Below are 19,303 nucleotides of genomic sequence, written 5' to 3' on the forward strand. Positions count from 1 at the left end.
TACTTGCTGTAGGGGGCAGCAGTCCAACAATCCAACACCATCCCTGCTGGGGTAGGAATAGGAATTTATACTATTCCTAAGTCCAGCGCGCCCCCTACAGCAAGTCATTGAAATTACTTGCGATGTAATGGTTTGCTTTGTAACAACGCGGTCGTTGTAACAACCGTGTTGTAATGGCATGCGATGTAAAGCATGCGTACTAAACGTATGTATTCCATATAGAGGTCTATTCCCCTTCTACATTCCTCCAGGTTTGGTGGGTCAGGAGAGCCCCATTTTTTAGCTATATCTCTATTTGCTTTCACCAGGCTCAAATTGCAGAAGAGAAGTTGGGCCCTCGAGATGTCTATCTCTGTGGGATTACCTAGAAGTATATATATTTGGGGTCTGTTTACAGGGGAACCTTGAGGACTCTGCCAAGTTCACCCAGGATTAGTCTCCAATAGTTATGAATGTTAAGGCACTCCCATAAACTGTGGAGGAATGTACCTCTCTGTTCTCCACATCTAAGGCAACTTTGCGTCTCTGCCCTCCCAAACATGTGTAATCTCACCTGATCACAGTGGATTCTATGCAAAAAATGTTACTGTATCATCCTCAGCCTTGACTTAATGGCTACTTCCCTTGGATGCATCAGAGCATTCTCCCACTCTGTGGTATCTAAGTCTCCCAGTCCAGTTTCCCAGTTCTCTCTTGGTCTCTGTAAATTCTCGGGGATATTATTATTTATAGTCTTGTATGTGAAAGAGATTGTTTTCTCTAGGATTTCTCCAAGGCGTAACCATGCTTCAAAAGGGGAGCATTCTGGGATGTCTGTCGTATCTATTCCCTCGAGATGGCATACAGGTTTCAGTTGAATAGATTAATAATGTTGCATAGTGTTTAGCTGATGGTCGCGCTGAAGAGAGGTGAGCGGGCTAGTTCCCCATTTTCCAAAAGATCTTCCAATTTGGAAATTTCTATGAGATCTCAACTTCTGAAACCTTTTAGTTTTTCTTGTTCTGTAAACCTCATTCTGACCCACACCAGGGTCTTTCGTGTATACCTCTTCGCCCATCCCAGGAGTCCATCAGTCTTAGTCCATGCGTCAATGGCCACCTGTGTTGCAGGTAAAAGCTTCCGTACACCCTGACCTCGGTATAGGTAATGCATGTAGGAATTAGTTTGGAACTGTTGTCTTTCAGTCTGATAGGTGGGATGGTCCCCAGGCATAACTCCCCATTCATTAATTACTATCAAGTGTGCCGCCCAGTAATAAGAACGGATATCTGGGAGGGCTATGCCTCTGTTGTATTAATTTCTTTGTAGGGCTTGTAGTGCTATCCTGGGATGTCTCTCGTCCCATAGCAGTCGGTGGAGTTCCTCATTGGTCCTAGTGAAATAATCATCAGGGAAAGAGTAATAATTATTTTGACGCATTTACAGAAATTTGAGGAGGGTAATCATGTTGAACAGCATTGCTCGTCCTACCAGTGTTGTAGGTAATTTCCTCCTCCTCTCTACATCAGTCTGGAATTCAGTGATTACCCTGCGGAGATTACATTTCAAATTGCGTTCTCTGTCTAGGAGGGCAAATATTCCTAAATATCTGAAACCAGATTAAGACCTGATTTGTCCCAATTTATGACATAGCCAGAGTGGGCCCCATAGTCATCAAACACTTGGAGTATGACCCGGATGGTCTCTGCTGGGCTATCTGAGTATACTGAAATCTTCTCTTCTTCATCAGAGTCTTGTGTTGCCTGGAAACCCCTAATAGTGGGGGTGAGGTCGGATCAGATACACTACTGGTTCCAGGTCTAGGGTGAATAAGAGGGGTGATAATGGGAAGCTTTGCCTGGTGCCTCTACCAATCCTAAATTCAGTCGACAGGACTCCATTGACTCTAACTGTTGCTACAGGGTCTCTGTATAACAATCCGATCCATTCTTGGAATTCTTTCTGCCGAATCTATATTTGGTCAGAAGCCGACCTTGACTGTATTTTTTAAAGTAAAGTATAGAAATTGAGAGACTCTCCCACTCAACTAGCTCGAGATATCAAACGTGCGTTCTCCATCCCGTGTTCGAATTATTCCTGCTGGGACTCGGGCTGTCAACGATTCACAGCTGTAGGATCTGCAACTTCACTTTGGCCTCTTTCTCTCAATCCAGGTCACGGCGGGACAAAGGAGAGCTAAATCTAATGAAACGCGTTGAGTTGTTATCTTTTTGCTGAATAAAATAACTTTTTCTGCTAATTATCCACCTATTGGAGTATGTGCACCGTCTGTCTTGAATTCAACTGGAGTTTTTGTGTATTTGATACGGGTCTCATACCCAAACGCGCGCCGCTGCCATGGCCCAAAGTTAATTAACGTCACAAGTTATAGTTTCTTCAGATAAGTATAACTATAAGTATAACTATAAATGCTGATTTTCTATGGTATTGAGTGGGTAAAATGTCAACCTAACGTCCTTCCTTGTAACCTTTGTTTTTTTTAGTGAATTTCAATGGTTTTTTTTAACAAAAAGTAATATATAATTGGATCCGCAGAGAATCCATGTCCCTAGTTATACAAAGTTTTAATTATTTAATAACTCCAGTACTACTTTACAGATTTACCCAAATTACAAAAAAAGGGCTCTTTCTGGACCAAGAGCTAGCTGTCTGCTAAATTTGGTGTTAATCTGTTCAGCGGTTTTGGCCCCATACACATTGAATGGGTAAAAATTGTTTCAGGACACCATCGCCCTTTTTTCTCAGCCCCTGTTTGATGAATCACCCCAAAACTTTCCATGCAGAACTCGGCAAAGCCCACTTTTTAAAAAATATTTTGTGAAGATTCGTCAAACGGCGCTAAAGTTATTAGCAAAGCAAAACAATGCTTCATCAATGGGAAAAGTTGGTCCTAACTATAATACCTACTAGCTATCGCCAGTAGGATATATATATACATATTGCCATTAATCTGCATAGACTTCAGTATTTTATAAACTGCAATAAATAGGACAACAATTATAGGGTTGGTTAGCCCAATATTAACCCCGAGTTACGAAATAAGGTACGAGAATCCGAATATGCCCTGTCATGGTCCGAAGTAATACCGAAAGCATGAAAGGGCATTTTATATTTGTTGTTTCAGATCTCATGCAAGTAGACATCCGGGCCTTACCAATGTCTGATTGTATTAGTTTTAGTAGCCCCTTACTATCCAAGGTAATCTCTGAGGAGTCCCAATACATTCTCTTGCCCTGTGTGCGTATATCTCCATGGGACTTGCTTCCCTTTATCCACTGCTTGGCCAGAGTGTTTCTAACAACTTCTAACTGGAGAGCATCAGGAAAGATACAGGGATTTTGAGACCATGCAAATTAATAAAATGAGACACATGGAATTTGGAAAATGTTCAAAATTTAGTTTCTTTTTTTCTCCAAATAATTGTTGGTGCACAGCTGTTCAAAGGCATCTTTCACTTGGCATTCCATACCGGTTTTTTTAATGGCTTGGATTTTCAAGTCCATTATCTTTTGATAAATTGTCATGCTGATCTTTAGACCATATACATTTTTCAATGAACAGAAGTATTGGTGGGTGCTAAATATACCTGTAGCAATGTGTTTTGAGAAGGTGAAATGTTCTCTCTCATACATTACTGTGTACTGTCATTGGCATACTCGTGCCAAAGTGTCTTAAGTCTATTTTAAATTATTCTCTATGAGTTTCCCATTTCAGAACGTGTCAATCATCTTTACTTAAAAACCTATATCTCTGATTCAAGGGATGTATGTTACCATGGTCCCCTATGGCGAGGTGAAATGCAGTTTGCTTCTGTATTCAGGTCCATATTCCTGTACGCTAAATTTGCTCATTGGGCTGGTTCCTGACGCATAGGCCCAACTTACTGACTCATTCACTGGAAATTCTTCAAATGATTGAGTTACAGAGAAGATTGTCTCAGTTTCTGTTCCATTTCAAGATGGGCATTGGACGTCCCAGATGGCTCCAGCACCTTTTGGTTCAGTTTTCTAAAGGACTTTACTCTCGGTCACGTGACTAAGCACACATAATGATGTGAATCGAGCACTGCAACCACATTTAGCTTGACAGATGCCACTTTGCCTTTTCACATTTGGTATCGTGGAGGTAATTAGATGGACTGCCTTCATAAACTTATAAGTAAAGGAGATGTCCTGAAGGAGGGACCCTACTCTCCAAATATATTTCTCTGACTTAATCCTTAGATTACAGTTCAGAAATCTCACCCCACAAATTCCCAAGGTGCCGTATCTACCTTTGGAATGGGAGAGCATCCCGATTTTCATCAATATTGCAATTTCATTTTTCAATATTGCTATTTACCTATTAGGTCCCCCATTATGCAATCAAGTGTATGGAAAATACTCCTAAGTATGGGAAGAGGGATATTAGGAAAGTAATAAAGTAATCTCGGCAGCATAGGGATATTAGGAAAGTAATAAAGTAATCTCTGCAGCATAAGAAGATTTCTTAGGGCCACTCACCCCGGGACCAGCAGGGGTAGGGACTTCCAAAAAGTAATTTGTGTCTTAAGTGAGGACATTGCTCGCTGTAATTTCCTATCTAGCATTTCCTATTCAAACAGTAGATGTTAATGCCAAGATATTTAAAGGTTGGGTCTTTCCATTTGACTGGGTGCTTGTTCAGTACTAAGTCATGGCCGTACAAGTAGGGTTCATTGGGACTAGGCAGGTTTTAGCCCAGTTCACACCAAAGACGGAAGCTCCCTTAAAGGTATTTAGTAATTGTGCTTTAGATTACATTATCTTTCGGATATCCTTGATCTATACCAGCATATCATCAGCATATAATGACACAGCATGAATTTCATTGTCTAAGAAAATACTCCATTCCCTCCCCCAACTACACAGTTACAGGGCTAGGGGCTCCAGTGTGAGTGCAAAGAGCAGAGGTGAAAGGGGACACTCATGTCTTGCGCTATGTTTATGGCAAACGAGTTGGAAATGATTTGGCCAGTTCTGACCCTGGCTGGTGGTTGTGAGTATAGCTATTTTATTAACTGCATAATTGTAATGCAGTTCACCAAGAGGCCTATATAGGTGTGGTAAAATTTGATCGGGAGGCTGCCCAGCCCAGGAGACTTGCAGGTTGCAAAGTCCCAGACTGCGCCACAAATCTATTGCTCCGTAATAGGGCACTGTAAAGATTCTATATGGTCCACAGATACTCTGGGAAGAGTTATCCTGAACGGATGTAATGTGATAATGCAAAGGTTAGAATTTTACTTACTTTAATGTTCTTATTGCTTGCACTCGATTGTGTAATAAAATATATAACAGCCCCTGTCATCAAACAGACAGCCTCCTACCCACTTTCATGCTTGAAAATGGAAATTAGTTATTCTCTTGTGTAAATACATTAAATCCTACTTTGTAATCAGGGGCTAGCCCCAAAACGTGTAGACAACAAAATGTCCCCCTAAAAACCAGTAAGAAAGGGATAATGACTCTGGGATCCCAATTGTGTGCATAACCAAAAATGCTGAAGACATAATGGAATAATTAAGAAATCTAAGAGACTATTAGTTTATTGTGACAACTAACAAATAAAAGCACCTATTTCATTTAGTTACCTATAAACACCAATAAGTTATTCACTGGATTCAGGAGTTTCGATTTGTTTGTGAAATGTTACAATTCGTGTTGCCTATCCTTCATCTTTGTGAGGAGATTTGATTATTCTTTGACTTATCACCATGTCAGAACACCTTTCAGAGGGCCACAGAAACAATTGGGTAACTGGGTTCAACTGTGGGGGTTGCAGTCTTTACTCATGATGTCCAGGGGCCAGACTTACTATAGATCCTGAGCAACTGGGCCAAGCACCCCTTCTGCCTTTGACTCTCAGTAGTAATGTGGTCGAGCAGTCCAAGTCTCCTTCGGGGAAGAGTTGGATTCAGGAAAGTGAACACAGGCTCACACCTAAAAATGCATGCAGCAGCAGCAATAACTCACTGCCCAACCAAATTCTAACACTAACATAAAGGAAAAATATAGCATTCACAAACAACTACACAGTTGAGGCTTTTGTGTTTCTTTAGATGGTATCCAGGGTCTCACTCTTTCTTGCTCCCAGGAATAGTGGTTATTTCCCACCCACTACAGGCAACATCCATAGTAAGCCCAACTAACGTTAAGAGTGTTCCAGCTGTGCAGCGCTAACTTGTAAGCAAGTTTCCCCAGGGCCAACTGGCACAAAATCTGTCTTGTTCGCACCCGCAGGCTTGGAGTGTCTGGATTTCCTGAGTGCGCTGCGGGTAGTAGGAGCAGCAGCAGCGGAATCAGGTGAGTTTGTTGCACACAGCCGAGGCAGGCTGCACTCAGGGGGCACAGAGTTCCTCACAAGCTGTTGTGCCACCGAAGCTGCCGGAGGTTCTTTGCAACTCCTCTGTGCAGAGTAAGTGTCCAATCCATCCCACTGTGAGGGGGAGGGGTAATGTGTCCCTCATCTTGGCAACAGTGGCAGTGCTCCCACTGCACTCTCACTTCTGCGGTGGGGGTTGTAGATCAGGTTGCACATCTTGTTGCTCCCGGTGATCCCCTCTGGCATACTGTGTTACCGTACCTTTCTTGTACACCGACTCTGGCCTGCTCGGCTCAGCAAAGTCTTCAGTACTAGCCCTCATAGTATACGGGGTCATGGCTCACCACTGCTCAAGGGCAACGGCCCACAAAGCATGGCAAATTTCACACAGTGGCCTCTCCTGTGCCACGGCTCACCACAACTCAAGGACTAAGGCCTCATTGCACAGCAATTTTCACGTGGCAGCCCATTCTGGCATATAGGATCACAGCTCCTCACTATGCACAGGCTCTGATCCGATCGGTGCAGTGATGCAGGCATACAAGGATAGCCAAATTCGCCCTTCACATGGACATTCACCCAATCGGTGCAGCAGCAGTTTCCTCACACCTCGCAAATGGAGTCCACTTGACAGGGCCAGACACCAAATGTGATTTAGAATCTGAGTCTTTGAAGTTTACATTAGGGGGTCTGTTCTTTTGAAATCCCCACTCCACTCCTCTGCTCTCTCTTCCTCTTGAAAGCAGCCTGTCACAGCAGGAATGACTCCAAATCTGATAGCCCTACGAAACAGTCCACAGGAGTGACTAGAGTCATCAAATGGATATCAGCCACAGTGATATGTGTATCAAAAGATCATCCCAGGTTCCCAGCCCTACTCTTTATGATTATCTAATCAGCCCCATCTCCTTCCTGAGATGTGCACAGGCCCCTTCCTTTTGACCTCTGACTGAATCAAGACAACCCTTAGGCATGTATGGGGGAAGCCTGGCTCTCCCCATGTCTAGTGTGTATTCCTCCCAGCTTACAGGAATGGAGTAATACACAAATCTGGGGGGGATTCCTCCTCTCCATGTTTAACCATGTAGGCCTAGGTTTTCCAAAATTCAACACAGGACCTTCCATGTATTATACCATCCACAGGCATACATACATCCAATGCATGTATACAGCCTACACACACTTCACAACGCGGTATACTTTATGTACTGTAATACTTATAGGCATACATACATCTAGCACATACATTTAACATGCACGCACTGCACAACACTGTATCCTTCATGTAATGTACCACTTATAGGCACACGTACATCCATCACATATTAATTTACCTTGCATGCACTGCACAGCACTACTTCCTCCATGCAATGTACAACTCATAGAAACAGATACATCTAGCACATGGCTTCACCTTGCACGCACTGATCAGTACTTTGTTATCCCTGTATTGTACCCTTGCCAGGAACACATACACCCATCACAGTTACACACTTCATGTGCTGCGCAGGACTACACACCAACCCAATGTAGGCCAATGGTTAGTTAAGCAGTGAAACTTTAACTGAATGAGCCAGTAGGCCTCACTCCAGTGACACAGGTTATAAAAACCCTGTTCACTCCTACTTATCACTACACGGTATGCTGCCACCATTGCACTCGTGCTGTTTAGCTCCTGGTGAATTCAGTAGCCTTCCATCACTCTGAGGGTAACGCTTTGGGTGCCCCTTCCAGTCCAACAAGACTGCAATCAATGAGTCAGGCCTATATCATGGCACACACACATGATCCATGTTTGCCACTGACAACAAAAATGAGCATTAGGGATCAAGATATCAGTAAAGTTGAGGACTCAGGGCAAGGGTGCACATCCATTTCCATGCAGATGACTTTTCTGTCCCAGCACATCACTACCCACTAATACAATAGTTCGTGATTTGGGAGTATGTATGCCACATTTCATACATTTCAATTCCTATCCGATATAGGTCTTGTAACCTTAGTAGAACCCTGTAAAATTTATATATTCTTATCCTAAGGATGTGTATCCCCTGAATTTGTCAAAGAAGTTGGGAACAGAGTGGAGTGGATAGCTCTCTACTAGCTAATACCCCCTTAACAAAAGCAACCCTTCACTAGCCAGCAGGTACTTATCTTACAGGTACTTTTCCCTATGAAACTTAATGGATGAGAGGAATCATCCACTGTTAGAACTGAGCAACTGAATCCCTTTCAAGTCAGTTTTAGACATGGCAGATGGATCTAATCTGTTGCAATGTAATGGATTGCATGCTAAAAACCCAGATAAGGCTGGCAACTATGATCCAACTTGTGGGATACAGGAGGTGCTCCCCCTATCACCATTGTTTTCTAACAGATGTATGTTAACTACAGCAGGCTTGGTTGCACGCTTTCCTTTCTGTATTGACAGGCACGCCAATAACACAAAGATCCTTTATATAGGCATGACCAACGTGTGTCATGGTGTCAATTTGGTGCAAAATTAGAGGATTATCAATGGCACCAAATTGTATTTGTCTGACTCAGATTGTTTTTTCAAACTGTGCATTCATAGAAGACTATTAGCATTTCCAGCTTTCCCTCACTGTGTGACTTTGGTTAATGTGTTTATGTCCTTCAGATTGTTATTCCCATGATCTTCCTTAGAAGATAGTATGAGAAAGGAGTTCTACAAATAACACAGTAAATAAATCTGGGCCTTACCCAACCTCTTCTCACTGTGTGTACTTACTCGCTTGCTCTGTATGGTAGATACTGTCCATTAAATTGCAACCCGTAATTCTGGCCAGAGATGGAGGTCACTATATCACATGTAATATATCGCTTGGCAATAATATCTTATCACTACATTGACCTACCACTGCATTGTATTGTAGATATGTAATAATGTCTCGCATTTCCCCTCTGTTAGACCCAGCATTTACCAGCTGGCTGGGACACATCGAAGCCAGTCAGAATCCACATTACTAGATAGGATGAGTACGAAACACATGTCCGATAACCTGTGCTCACCCTTGGGTAGCCTGGCACAGAGCAGTCAGGCTTATCCTCTGGGTCTCCGTGTAAAGTATTGGCACAACACCAGCCTCCCAACACACTGCGTTCGCTAGAAGAAGACTCCACACCATATGTATAAAACACTGGTCTTTGTGTTACACACACATTAAATTCAAAACAATATACTCATTGAATATATACTTTACAGTTATATGCAATTGTCAAATTTTCCCATTAGCAGCAGAATGGCATGAACATATATGCCATATTCAGAGGTATTCCTCAAACTCAACATTCCCCAATATTGCATACCTCCAACAGTTACAATGGTCAAGAAATCGCAGGTCTTTGACTACTCCTCACGACCCAGCCCCTCAGTCACTCAACCACACCAGTCAATGATACACTGTGCCCCTACTGGTGACATGTTGATTAGATTGTTGGAACCACCTAAAGTGGAAAGAAACTACTTAGTTACTTAGTTTTGCCAATCCGGATTAAGCCTCCAGCAGCACCTACACAAGTGCAGGATCACTATCTCTCTTCCCCCATAGGCAAAAGGTTGTGACACAGGAAGCTGGCATGCTTTCAAGTCTGGAGAAAGTTTTCCGCACTAGCAGAGGTGTGAGCTCCTGGCAGCCAGCCATAGGTCTCCACAAGGCACAATGAGACCCCTTGGGTTCAGTCACGATGTTCTCTCCAACAGAGTACCTTGTGGCGTGGGTCCGGGGAGAGGGAGCCAGCGAACTCGGATGGAGGCCACAATGTCAGGCACTGCCGTCCTTCTGATTTGGAAGTCGAAGACAGTATAGGCTTCCAGCTCCGGTCTCCCAACGCCCCTCAGACACCACATGCTATGGAGTGCAAGCTAGCACAGGTTTCCACTTGCGAGCATGAGTCCCTCAGACTCTGCAAGCTTCCCTCTACCCCTCGAACTCCTCACGTCCTAGCACCTCAGGTGGGCTGCTGATCTTTATGAGCACATTCCTCTACACAGCGTGATGACGATGTATGTCGGGATGGTCCTTGTCCCAACCAACGTTCCCTTCCAACCTTTTTTGCTGCATTCTGCATGGTCCTTACAATCTTGTGTAAACAAGGAGATCCTTTTTGCCCCTGGGATCTCGTGGATAGGAGGCCAGCAAGTTGGCCCTTGAAGAGAACTTAGGGACCCAGGTCACGACACCGAGTAATAGTACCCTTCCTGGAGCACAACAAGCCTCAGGCCGCCACAACTCTGTTGATAATCCAGTTACAATCCCTCCTGCCCTTACGGTCCCTCTTGTCAATGTCCCTGCGTCGAACCAGCGTAGTATGGTTCCAATCCCAAAAGCGTCTCTAACTTCTGAGGCCAGAACCCCAGTAGTTATACCAACAATATCCTTTGAAGATCCAATGAGTTCAAAAGGCCACCATCGAAATGCACAGGCCCTTCTAAATTCTGTCCTGTCTGCCATCCTACCCCGGTATGATTGATCACTATCTTTATTGGGGCCAATACCCTGTCCCTTGGCATGCAGGTGCCAATTACACCCCCACATCTCCATCCCAGGAAGGCCCCTCAGAGTCAGAGGTTTGCAGTTTCCCTTGAGTCCCTAGTATATGGCCTTCTATCAGGAACGCACAGATGTAGCTTTCCCCTCAGCACCCAGATGTGAACTGGCGACAGGCTGACAGAGCAGTGAGCATCGAAATACCCAAGTTCCCAAAGTGACATTTCCACGTTAGTAATGTGGAATCCACTCCCCCCTACCTGAGAGGATTTACCATTACAAACTCATTGATATGAAACACTATACTGTTACTATTCTGCTCAATAGCTTTTCCCTAGATTCCCCCATGCTAATCCAATGTGAGAAGCTGGCCCCATCGTACCGAATACACCATCCGGTGCCATTCACAAACCTTGCATGTAAAGCACATGCGCTCATGCCCTACGTCTTCCTGACACCGCACCCTGTCCCCGGGGAGAACACCGATATAGCAAGAAACATGCAGAACCTTGGCACGTAGCTTTTTAAGTGCCAAACCGAGTAACAGTAACCTGCGTGCACAGGCTCCACCAGGGCAAACCTGTGGTATTTTCGATGAGCAATCTCTTTAAAAATCACAACCAGTGCTGCAGGCCCACAGTGGAGCATTCAAATTAACTGCCCTGGTTATATGTCTTACCCCTAGACAACGGACTTAAATCTAACTCAAATCAGCCAATTATGTATACACCAATCACCAGTATGTATATGACCAGCACTGCGTTCTGGGATTGAATGACAGTGTCAAACGTGCTCAAAGTCCTAAGGCTAGCACCTAGATCAGCTGAAAACCAGGAGGGTTAAAAGCAAAAAATAGAGGGAAAGCACCCTAGAAAGGGCCAGTTCCAACACCTCACACTCACGTCCTAAGGTAGTACATGTGGTCTTAAGAACTATAATTAAGTACTTGGTCAATATAGTGGATACTCTATTATTGTAGGTCAGTATTGTTGACTTCGACATACAGTGACATATGAAGAGAATCCTGGCACCTTCTCCTCGCTTACTGGTATCCAAATTGGAAGGCCCTGATGAAGTTTTTGCTTTTTTCGATTAAGTTCCCAACATCTTCAGGTTGTGTTTTCATGGCTTGTAGATAGCACAACCCTGGAAGAGTGCTGGCATTATTACTAGCTGTTTCATTCATAATCCATGCTTCTGTTGTAGACTGTTCATTAGGAAGTCACACAATATTTTCAGATTTTCCATTTACTGAAATACACAGTGATCGGTGCATTCCTTTGAAAGTCTGGCATCATTCTGTTTAATCACATTTGTTTGCTGTTGAGGTTGATGCCTCAGACTGATATTTACTTGTTACTAAGGATGCTAACAAAGTGAAAATGCTGTGAGCCTGTTTCTTTATGTGCCTGTGTGTTTAAATGTTGTGCAACATTTTACATAGCTGTTGAAGGATGCTGCTTATTGAAGTATGCATTTGTTTGCAGATAAAGTATTCAGTCATGCATCCTGGTACTCACGTCTGGCCTCACACTGGGCCCACCAACTGTCGCCTGAGGATGCACTTGGGGCTGGTCATACCCAAGGAGGGCTGTAGGATCCGCTGCGCAAATGATACCAGGTAACACTTGCAATCTTTACTTTATATTTCTTCAAGTTGTTGACCAGTTTTGGCTATTTTATTGAACAATGGAACCGCACTTTACATCTGTGGCATAAGTGGCAAGCTGCCTGAGTGAGTTAAATGCTTGTGGCTGATATCTGTTGTAACCTGTAGATCATGGCTTCGAATTCCAGTCAGGGAATCTCAGCCTTCCATATTATTCTAATCATTATTGTAATTACAGTGATTTGTGAACAAGGCTCATCAGGGCCAAGCAGTGCCTTTTATATATAGCAGTGGTATGATTCATAACCACAGTTGTTTGTGCTTTTCTCAGAACAAAATGTTGTTTATGGTAGTAAAGAGTGGGGAGCTTGACCTAATATTGAGGGGCAATTTCCGGTATGCATAGCCTTTACTTTCCATGCAGGGCACTCTTGTAGGTGAGCTACGATAATAAACACAAGGGTTATGATCAGCACATCTAAAAGCTGTGGGGATCTTTCAGGGAATCTGTCAGGGTATTTTACCAAACAGTGAGCAATTAAGCATGAGTGAATGAAAATGTGTGTGACATTTTCCTCCCACATACACAGATCTAATACTAAATGTTCCTCTTTTCAAGCTGCTCACATTTCTTTTCCTTTTTGTGTGAAATGCAGTTAAACTGGTAAAACAACATGTCTCCTGCCTGCGCCTCTTGGAATTGCATTAAAAGTCGTTGTGCAGTCTAGATGTTACAAACTGGTTTGTTTGCATTGCAGGCATGGAGAATTGAGATTGGAGATTAACTGCTACAATCTTCCCTTCAGCAAATCTTCCAATTTTTACAAGCTCTCACAACAAAACTAATGCATTACACCTGAGATACCATGAGGAAGATGTTACAGGATGATCTCAGTAGACCGCCATGGGATCAGTGATTTAGTTCATTGCCTTTAGGTTTTGCTAATTCTCATTGCACAGGCACTCCATTTTGTTTGGAATGAATCCCTCTGGATTCAAGTGAAACTTGGCGGAATAACAAAATCTCATAGTTCTAGCATCTACCCATTCTCTAGTACATGATTATGGTCCATATTGCAGATAAGTGCCTTTTTACCTCATTCCCACACCTTTCTGTTATCATCATTTAATTGAAAAGAGGGCCATGTATATCGGAGGATGAGTAGGTAAAATATTGAATTCCTCATTCCATTCAGTGGATATCACTGTGCTCCCATCTTTTTATATGCAGTGTTTCGAGGATATTTTCCTCCACCATGCTTCTAGCCCACAAAACTCCAGATGAGACCGCACACAGCACATGCAGCATTGCCGGAAGCCCAGCACCTTTCAAACAGGAGCTGCTACTAAACAGAACAATGTGGAATAAACAACAGAAAGAGAGAGATACCCCAATCCTCCATGTGATGTTCGTACTTGATGACACTCATTAACTACTAACTTCTCTCACCTTCCAGATGAAGGACACCAGGTATAAATATTGGACCTCAGACACTACCACTTCAGTACACCTCTGGACCTGTGGATAGTCTGCCAAGAAGGACTGCTGTGCTGCTGAAAGGATTACCACTCTGCTGAACTGCTACACTGCTGGACTACTGACTTGCTGTGCTGCCTGCTGCCCACTTGCATGGGTGAGAAGGACTGGACCTGCATCTTTTTACCCGGGGAATCCAAAGTGACTCTAAGGGCTAGTTGGCTGGCCTCCTGAGTGGAGCCTCAGGGACAAAAGGGTCCAACAATCTTGCACCCAGCACCTGTACTCTGCCATCTGTGAGTCCTACTCTGCCAAGTGGTGCCACCCCAGTCTTTGACCCTTGGAAGTGGGTCAGAAGGTGCTCTGCCAGCCCATCTGTGGATCCAGCAGAACCGCAGTGCAATCCTGAGCAAAACCCAACGCATGACTACTTCTGCAAGAATTCTCCCGATGCAAGGACTCCACAGTGACCTCGCAGCCTGCATTGAAACTGCTGCCTGTGCGAAGCTTTCCCAACGCAGGCCATCACATTTCAAATCCCTCATCAACAGCAGCCTCGATGAAGATGCAGGTTTTCACATCACATCCCCTCAGAACCGATGCCTCAACTCGACTGCGTGACACATCCTCGACGTCAGACTTCACATTGCAGGCCCTCAACGATGACGCCGGACCTCGTATTGCTGCTCCGTATCACCTCGGAATGGATGCATTGCTTTGGCTGCACTGCGCAATGCTCCACAACCTAAGGTACTTTTGTTCAGTGGGCCTAACTGAGTCCCTGTAGCCCGCCTGTGCTCCATCATGGACATATATAACCACTAGAGACCTCAGGTAAAGGCCTGAGGAAGGAACCAGAGGCAGTAGGGCACTAGAAGACGGCCAGCCTCCAAACTAACATGTATATCACAGTGAAGACCGCTTCTAGAGTATGACCGAGTATATGTGAAGTGAAAAGTGGGCACATTACAAAAAGTGACGGACTGGCATCACACACCACCTGGTGTCATGCTTCATCATCTGCCAGTCCTCGCCCTCCAAAAACCGCGTTTGGTGGAGGGCGGGCATACACCTAAAGATAGGGATGCACTTCTAAACTAAGTGGGTGCCCAGAGGGTAATGTGAGTTTAAAAAGCCATAATAGTGCACCTGATAACTTTTTATTCTAATGTGGTGACTAGATGGAAATAAAAACATAAGTGCGGTGAACAGGGACCTTAATTATCCCATCGCCGCTGTGTTAAAGGTCGACATGTTTCTGCCAGTTGTCCAAAAAGGTACGTGGCATTCATCAGGACCAAATAGAAAAAGGGAGGGCTCCTAGTCTGATCACCGACTATCCACTGCGTGTGGTGACTTATGGTCACTCAACATTAAGAGGGTACATTAACCCTGCTCTTTAAACCTACATGCCCCATGGGAGTTGGAATGAGGAGAGCCCCTGTAGTCAAACTTTCGTCAAGGTTCGCTCTCCACGGAATCACCTGTAGATTATACGTCCATCCTCCCCGGCGATCAATCATGGACAGCCTGAACTTGCGACTTAGTCCAGGTCAGGCGCGACCAGATATTAACAGCTTTGTGCTTTTTGACCTTATTTTCACTCATATCTTTAAACCTGCATATCTCTGGTTCTACTGATTGCATTTTTGTCATTTTGGTCTTGTTTTATTTATTAAACATCACTCTATTTTTTCTAAACTGATGTGAGATCCTTTGGTGGTATGTTGTTGCTGTTTGAAGTTTTGCACAAATACTTTACACATTGCCTCTAAGTTAAGACTGACTGGTCTCTGCCAAGCTACCAGGAGGTTGAGCACAGGTTAATTTAGGGTTTGCTGTGACTTAACTCAGACAAGGATTGTGGTTTCTTCTTGAGTAGGGATTTACCCCCCTTAACCAGTAACTCAGTTACTTACACCAACATTCCTTCTTTGTTGGGTGCTGAGAAAGCCTCCTAGAATTGTATCTTGTGTTTAAATATGTTTACTAACTTCTTCTGCTTAACCATTGCAAATGTGGGTGTGCAAAATGGCCAAAGTGTATTCTACAAATTATAAACAGAACAAGTAAGACTGATCATTTAGAGAGTAAGGAGTAAATATCTGTCTTTCTATGTCAAAGCTCTATCAACCTAAAAATTAATATTCTTGTATGCTATTGCATCTTTTCACCAGGGTTGGTAATGTGCTGGTGGTTATTTACCAGTAGTCTTTATTACTCCGAGCCCTGGTCTAAATCATCACAGTCCTGACAATGTGATGTCTGCCCTGTTCCAAAAACAGTTCTGCCTACACTAGCAAATTAAAATAGCTCCTGCTAAACAAGATGTATAACTTCAACATGGTACCTGACTTAGTCCTGGCCCACTCAACAGGAATTTAAATACAGTGCTAACCCTATGAACTTCTAAAAAATATTTCCAAGCTTTTTATAGGCCCTGTGAGAGGAGGGTTTCTGGAAACTAAGGACTGTGACAAGAAGTCCAAGACTGGGGAATGAAGATTACTGTTAAATAACTGGGCCATCACTTCCCCGTCTGTCTTCCTCATTCCTGTCCTTACAATGTGAGGAAACACTCAAACCTTCACAAGTAACCATAATGCAACAAAAATCAAAACAACATGCACAAAATAGTGGGGTGTGCAATAGAATGTTGGGCAGTCTTGTTTTATTTGACAAAGTAAAAAACTTGAATAAACACTCATGGCAAAATAGCACTCAAAACATGAGAAAGAAAACATGTAGAAAACCTCCATCAATCTACATTTGGTATAATGTGACATAAAGTACTGGGAAAGGGCGAGTGGCTGTGTTAGAAATGCCTATTGAAGAGGCCCTTTTGAAATCTACATATGAACGTAGATACTCCTAAGGGAACGACCTTGCAGAGACCCTGTTAGCTGAACTCCCAATATATACAGAACGATAAGCAGTTGAAAAAGCAAAACAGATTGAATGGCTGAGAGTTAGACATTCACCCTGCCCTGCCAACGAAGAGAGAGCCCTCTGAACATCAAATGTATGTGATTGCTCTTCAACCTGCCAAGGACAGGAAGATGGGAGAACATACCTTGGGATGAATGATGGAAGGAATTTTAGGAAGAAAATGTGAAGGAAGTTGAAGCACAACTTGTCTGGAAAGAACTGAAGAAAGGGTTTGCCGCACAGTAAAGCCCTCTGTTTTCCCACACTATAACCTGAACAGATTGCCACCAAAAACAATGCCTTGGCTGAGCGAGATTTCAAGTCCACTGACTGAAGAAGTTCAAACAGAGCAACCTGTAGCCCTTGCAAAGCCACAGGAAGTTCTCTAGAAAGTACTGGGGAATGAACCACAGAATGTCTTAGGAAGAAAGTCTTTGGTAACTGCAAGGTTAGATCTATAGTAGATATAACTTCTGATCTTCAAATGGCTCTAATGGCTCTCCCTGGCTCCAAAGAGGTGAAACAAATAAACCCAGTAAAACAAAATTTCTAAGGAAATCCAACATTTTTATTGGTTCACAAGCAGAGGCCTGAAGGTCCCCAGAAGCACACAAGACTGCACATTTTGCCAGTGCCTCAGATAGACTTTAAGAGTCTCAGTGCACCTAGACTTCTGAGTACAGTGAGGGACCTCTGCGGAACAGCCCTGAGCTTCCAAACTTAGGTTCTGAAGCTTCAAGCTGCCAACTGGAAGGGTGAGGGACACCTCGGGAAGAATTGGATCGCATAACAGACATGACAAAATCGGATTAGTCATCAAGATGAAATGCTGAGTTAGAAATGGATACCAGGGATGTCTGGGCCAACCTGGAACAATGTGGATATCTTGAAATTTTCTAAGAGCTCTGGCGCTTGGAGTAATTGAGGGGAAATGCATACTGACAAGCTTTTGGCCAGTAGATGGATGGACCATCCACCCCTTCACATTCCCTCAGTTTCCCTGCCCATAGCCTTTGGAGGTGGAACCAGAGAACAAATGTACAGAAGAAAGGCATTATAATTAAACCTAACAGGTTCAACCAGGGATGACCGATCCAAAGCGTGATCTTATGAAACAGAATGGTACATAAGTTCAAGGATACTGAGGACAGAAAGATTCGACTCAGATCATTTGTACGTCCATTTTCAATCCCTGACAGATAAACTGCTGTCTGGTTGAGTAGATTGGGCTCTGCCCATTGGCAGATTTCCTGTGCCAGGCAAGCCAGCACCACAATACAAGTACCGTCTTGACAATTTACATAGGCTTGGGCCACCTATTTGCCAGTTCTCACTTGGACTGCATGACCTCTGAGCAGAGGACAAAAATGGAATAAGGCTTGATATATGGCAGCTGGCTCATTCCAATCCCAAATCTTCTGAATCTCCTCTGAATATCAATTACCTTGGACTGATTCCCTTTCCAAATTTTCACCCCATTGTTTGCTGCTGGCATCTATAACTAAAGCATTGGGAGGAGAGGGATCTAGAAAAATGCCAGATTATTTTATACTAGCCACCACTAAAGAGCCTGTCAGACCTGGAAAGTCACAAGTTTCAGAGTCTCAGAATCTCTGGGCACTGGTTTCCATTGGGCTAGGAGGTCCTGCACAGCCTGGATTCATATGACGAAACGGTAGACTAAACAGGTGCTGGCTAAAGCACAGCTACTAGGGTACATTATAACATGGAAAATGCTAAGTCTATCACATAATTCACTTACCAACTTGCCGGGAAAGCAAGGTGTGTCTTACAGCATTAGGCAGAAAAAGTGAATAGTAAAGTTAAGCATCTGGTGTAGTGGATAGTGTTTTTGTTTGCTAGTGTAGGTAAAAACTGTCCATGAGACTGGGCAGACCTCACATTGGGATGGGAATGGGGGAAATGGTTGAGGAGGTAAAGTGTTTTATCACAAATGGACGTTCTGAAGTTCTTTAGTATTATTATGTACTAATGTTCAACCACAAGTTTCTCCATTCCTTTCCTCTCCCCTCCCATTCTTCTCATACCTTGCTTTTCCACCTTCCCTATTTCCATTGCTACACGCTTTGTACTAGGTTTTTTTGCAGCAATTACTTAATACGTTACAAATATTTAATGTGTAAATAAATACAGAAATAAATATCCTATGGTTAAGGCCCTTTATCTGGGAGTAGTCTGCATAAGTATGTTTCTGAAGGGTACTTCTACCTGCAGATGCCTCACCTTTTGAATTTCCCAGGTGCCAGACTGGACCTGGAAACTTTTCCATTGCTCTTCCACGGCAGTAGGTGGTGTTGGCTCCGTGTTGACACCTGAAGGAACATCATCATGATGTCACCAGAGTCATAAAGTGTCCAGCTGGCATGCCGACATTCATTTCTATTTCTGCACCTTTGGCATGGATCCAGCGCTTGC

General features: G+C 43.6%; 1 protein-coding gene across 8 annotated transcripts in view; it reads left to right on the top strand.

Moving 5' to 3' along the window:
- The window catches only part of ASPH (aspartate beta-hydroxylase), a 675,802-nt gene that overhangs the window by 647,629 nt on the left and 8,870 nt on the right, over positions 1 to 19,303 (top strand). For all 8 annotated transcript variants that reach the window (XM_085605545.1, XM_085605551.1, XM_085605546.1 and 5 more), the window contains one exon: positions 12,341 to 12,474. In XM_085605545.1, coding sequence (XP_085461671.1) covers positions 12,341 to 12,474 — 134 coding nt within the window. The remainder of the gene's footprint in view (positions 1 to 12,340; positions 12,475 to 19,303) is intronic.

Source organism: Triturus cristatus, chromosome 5_1 (assembly GCF_964204655.1).
Source record: "Triturus cristatus chromosome 5_1, aTriCri1.1, whole genome shotgun sequence".
Lineage (NCBI taxonomy): Eukaryota > Metazoa > Chordata > Amphibia > Caudata > Salamandridae > Triturus > Triturus cristatus.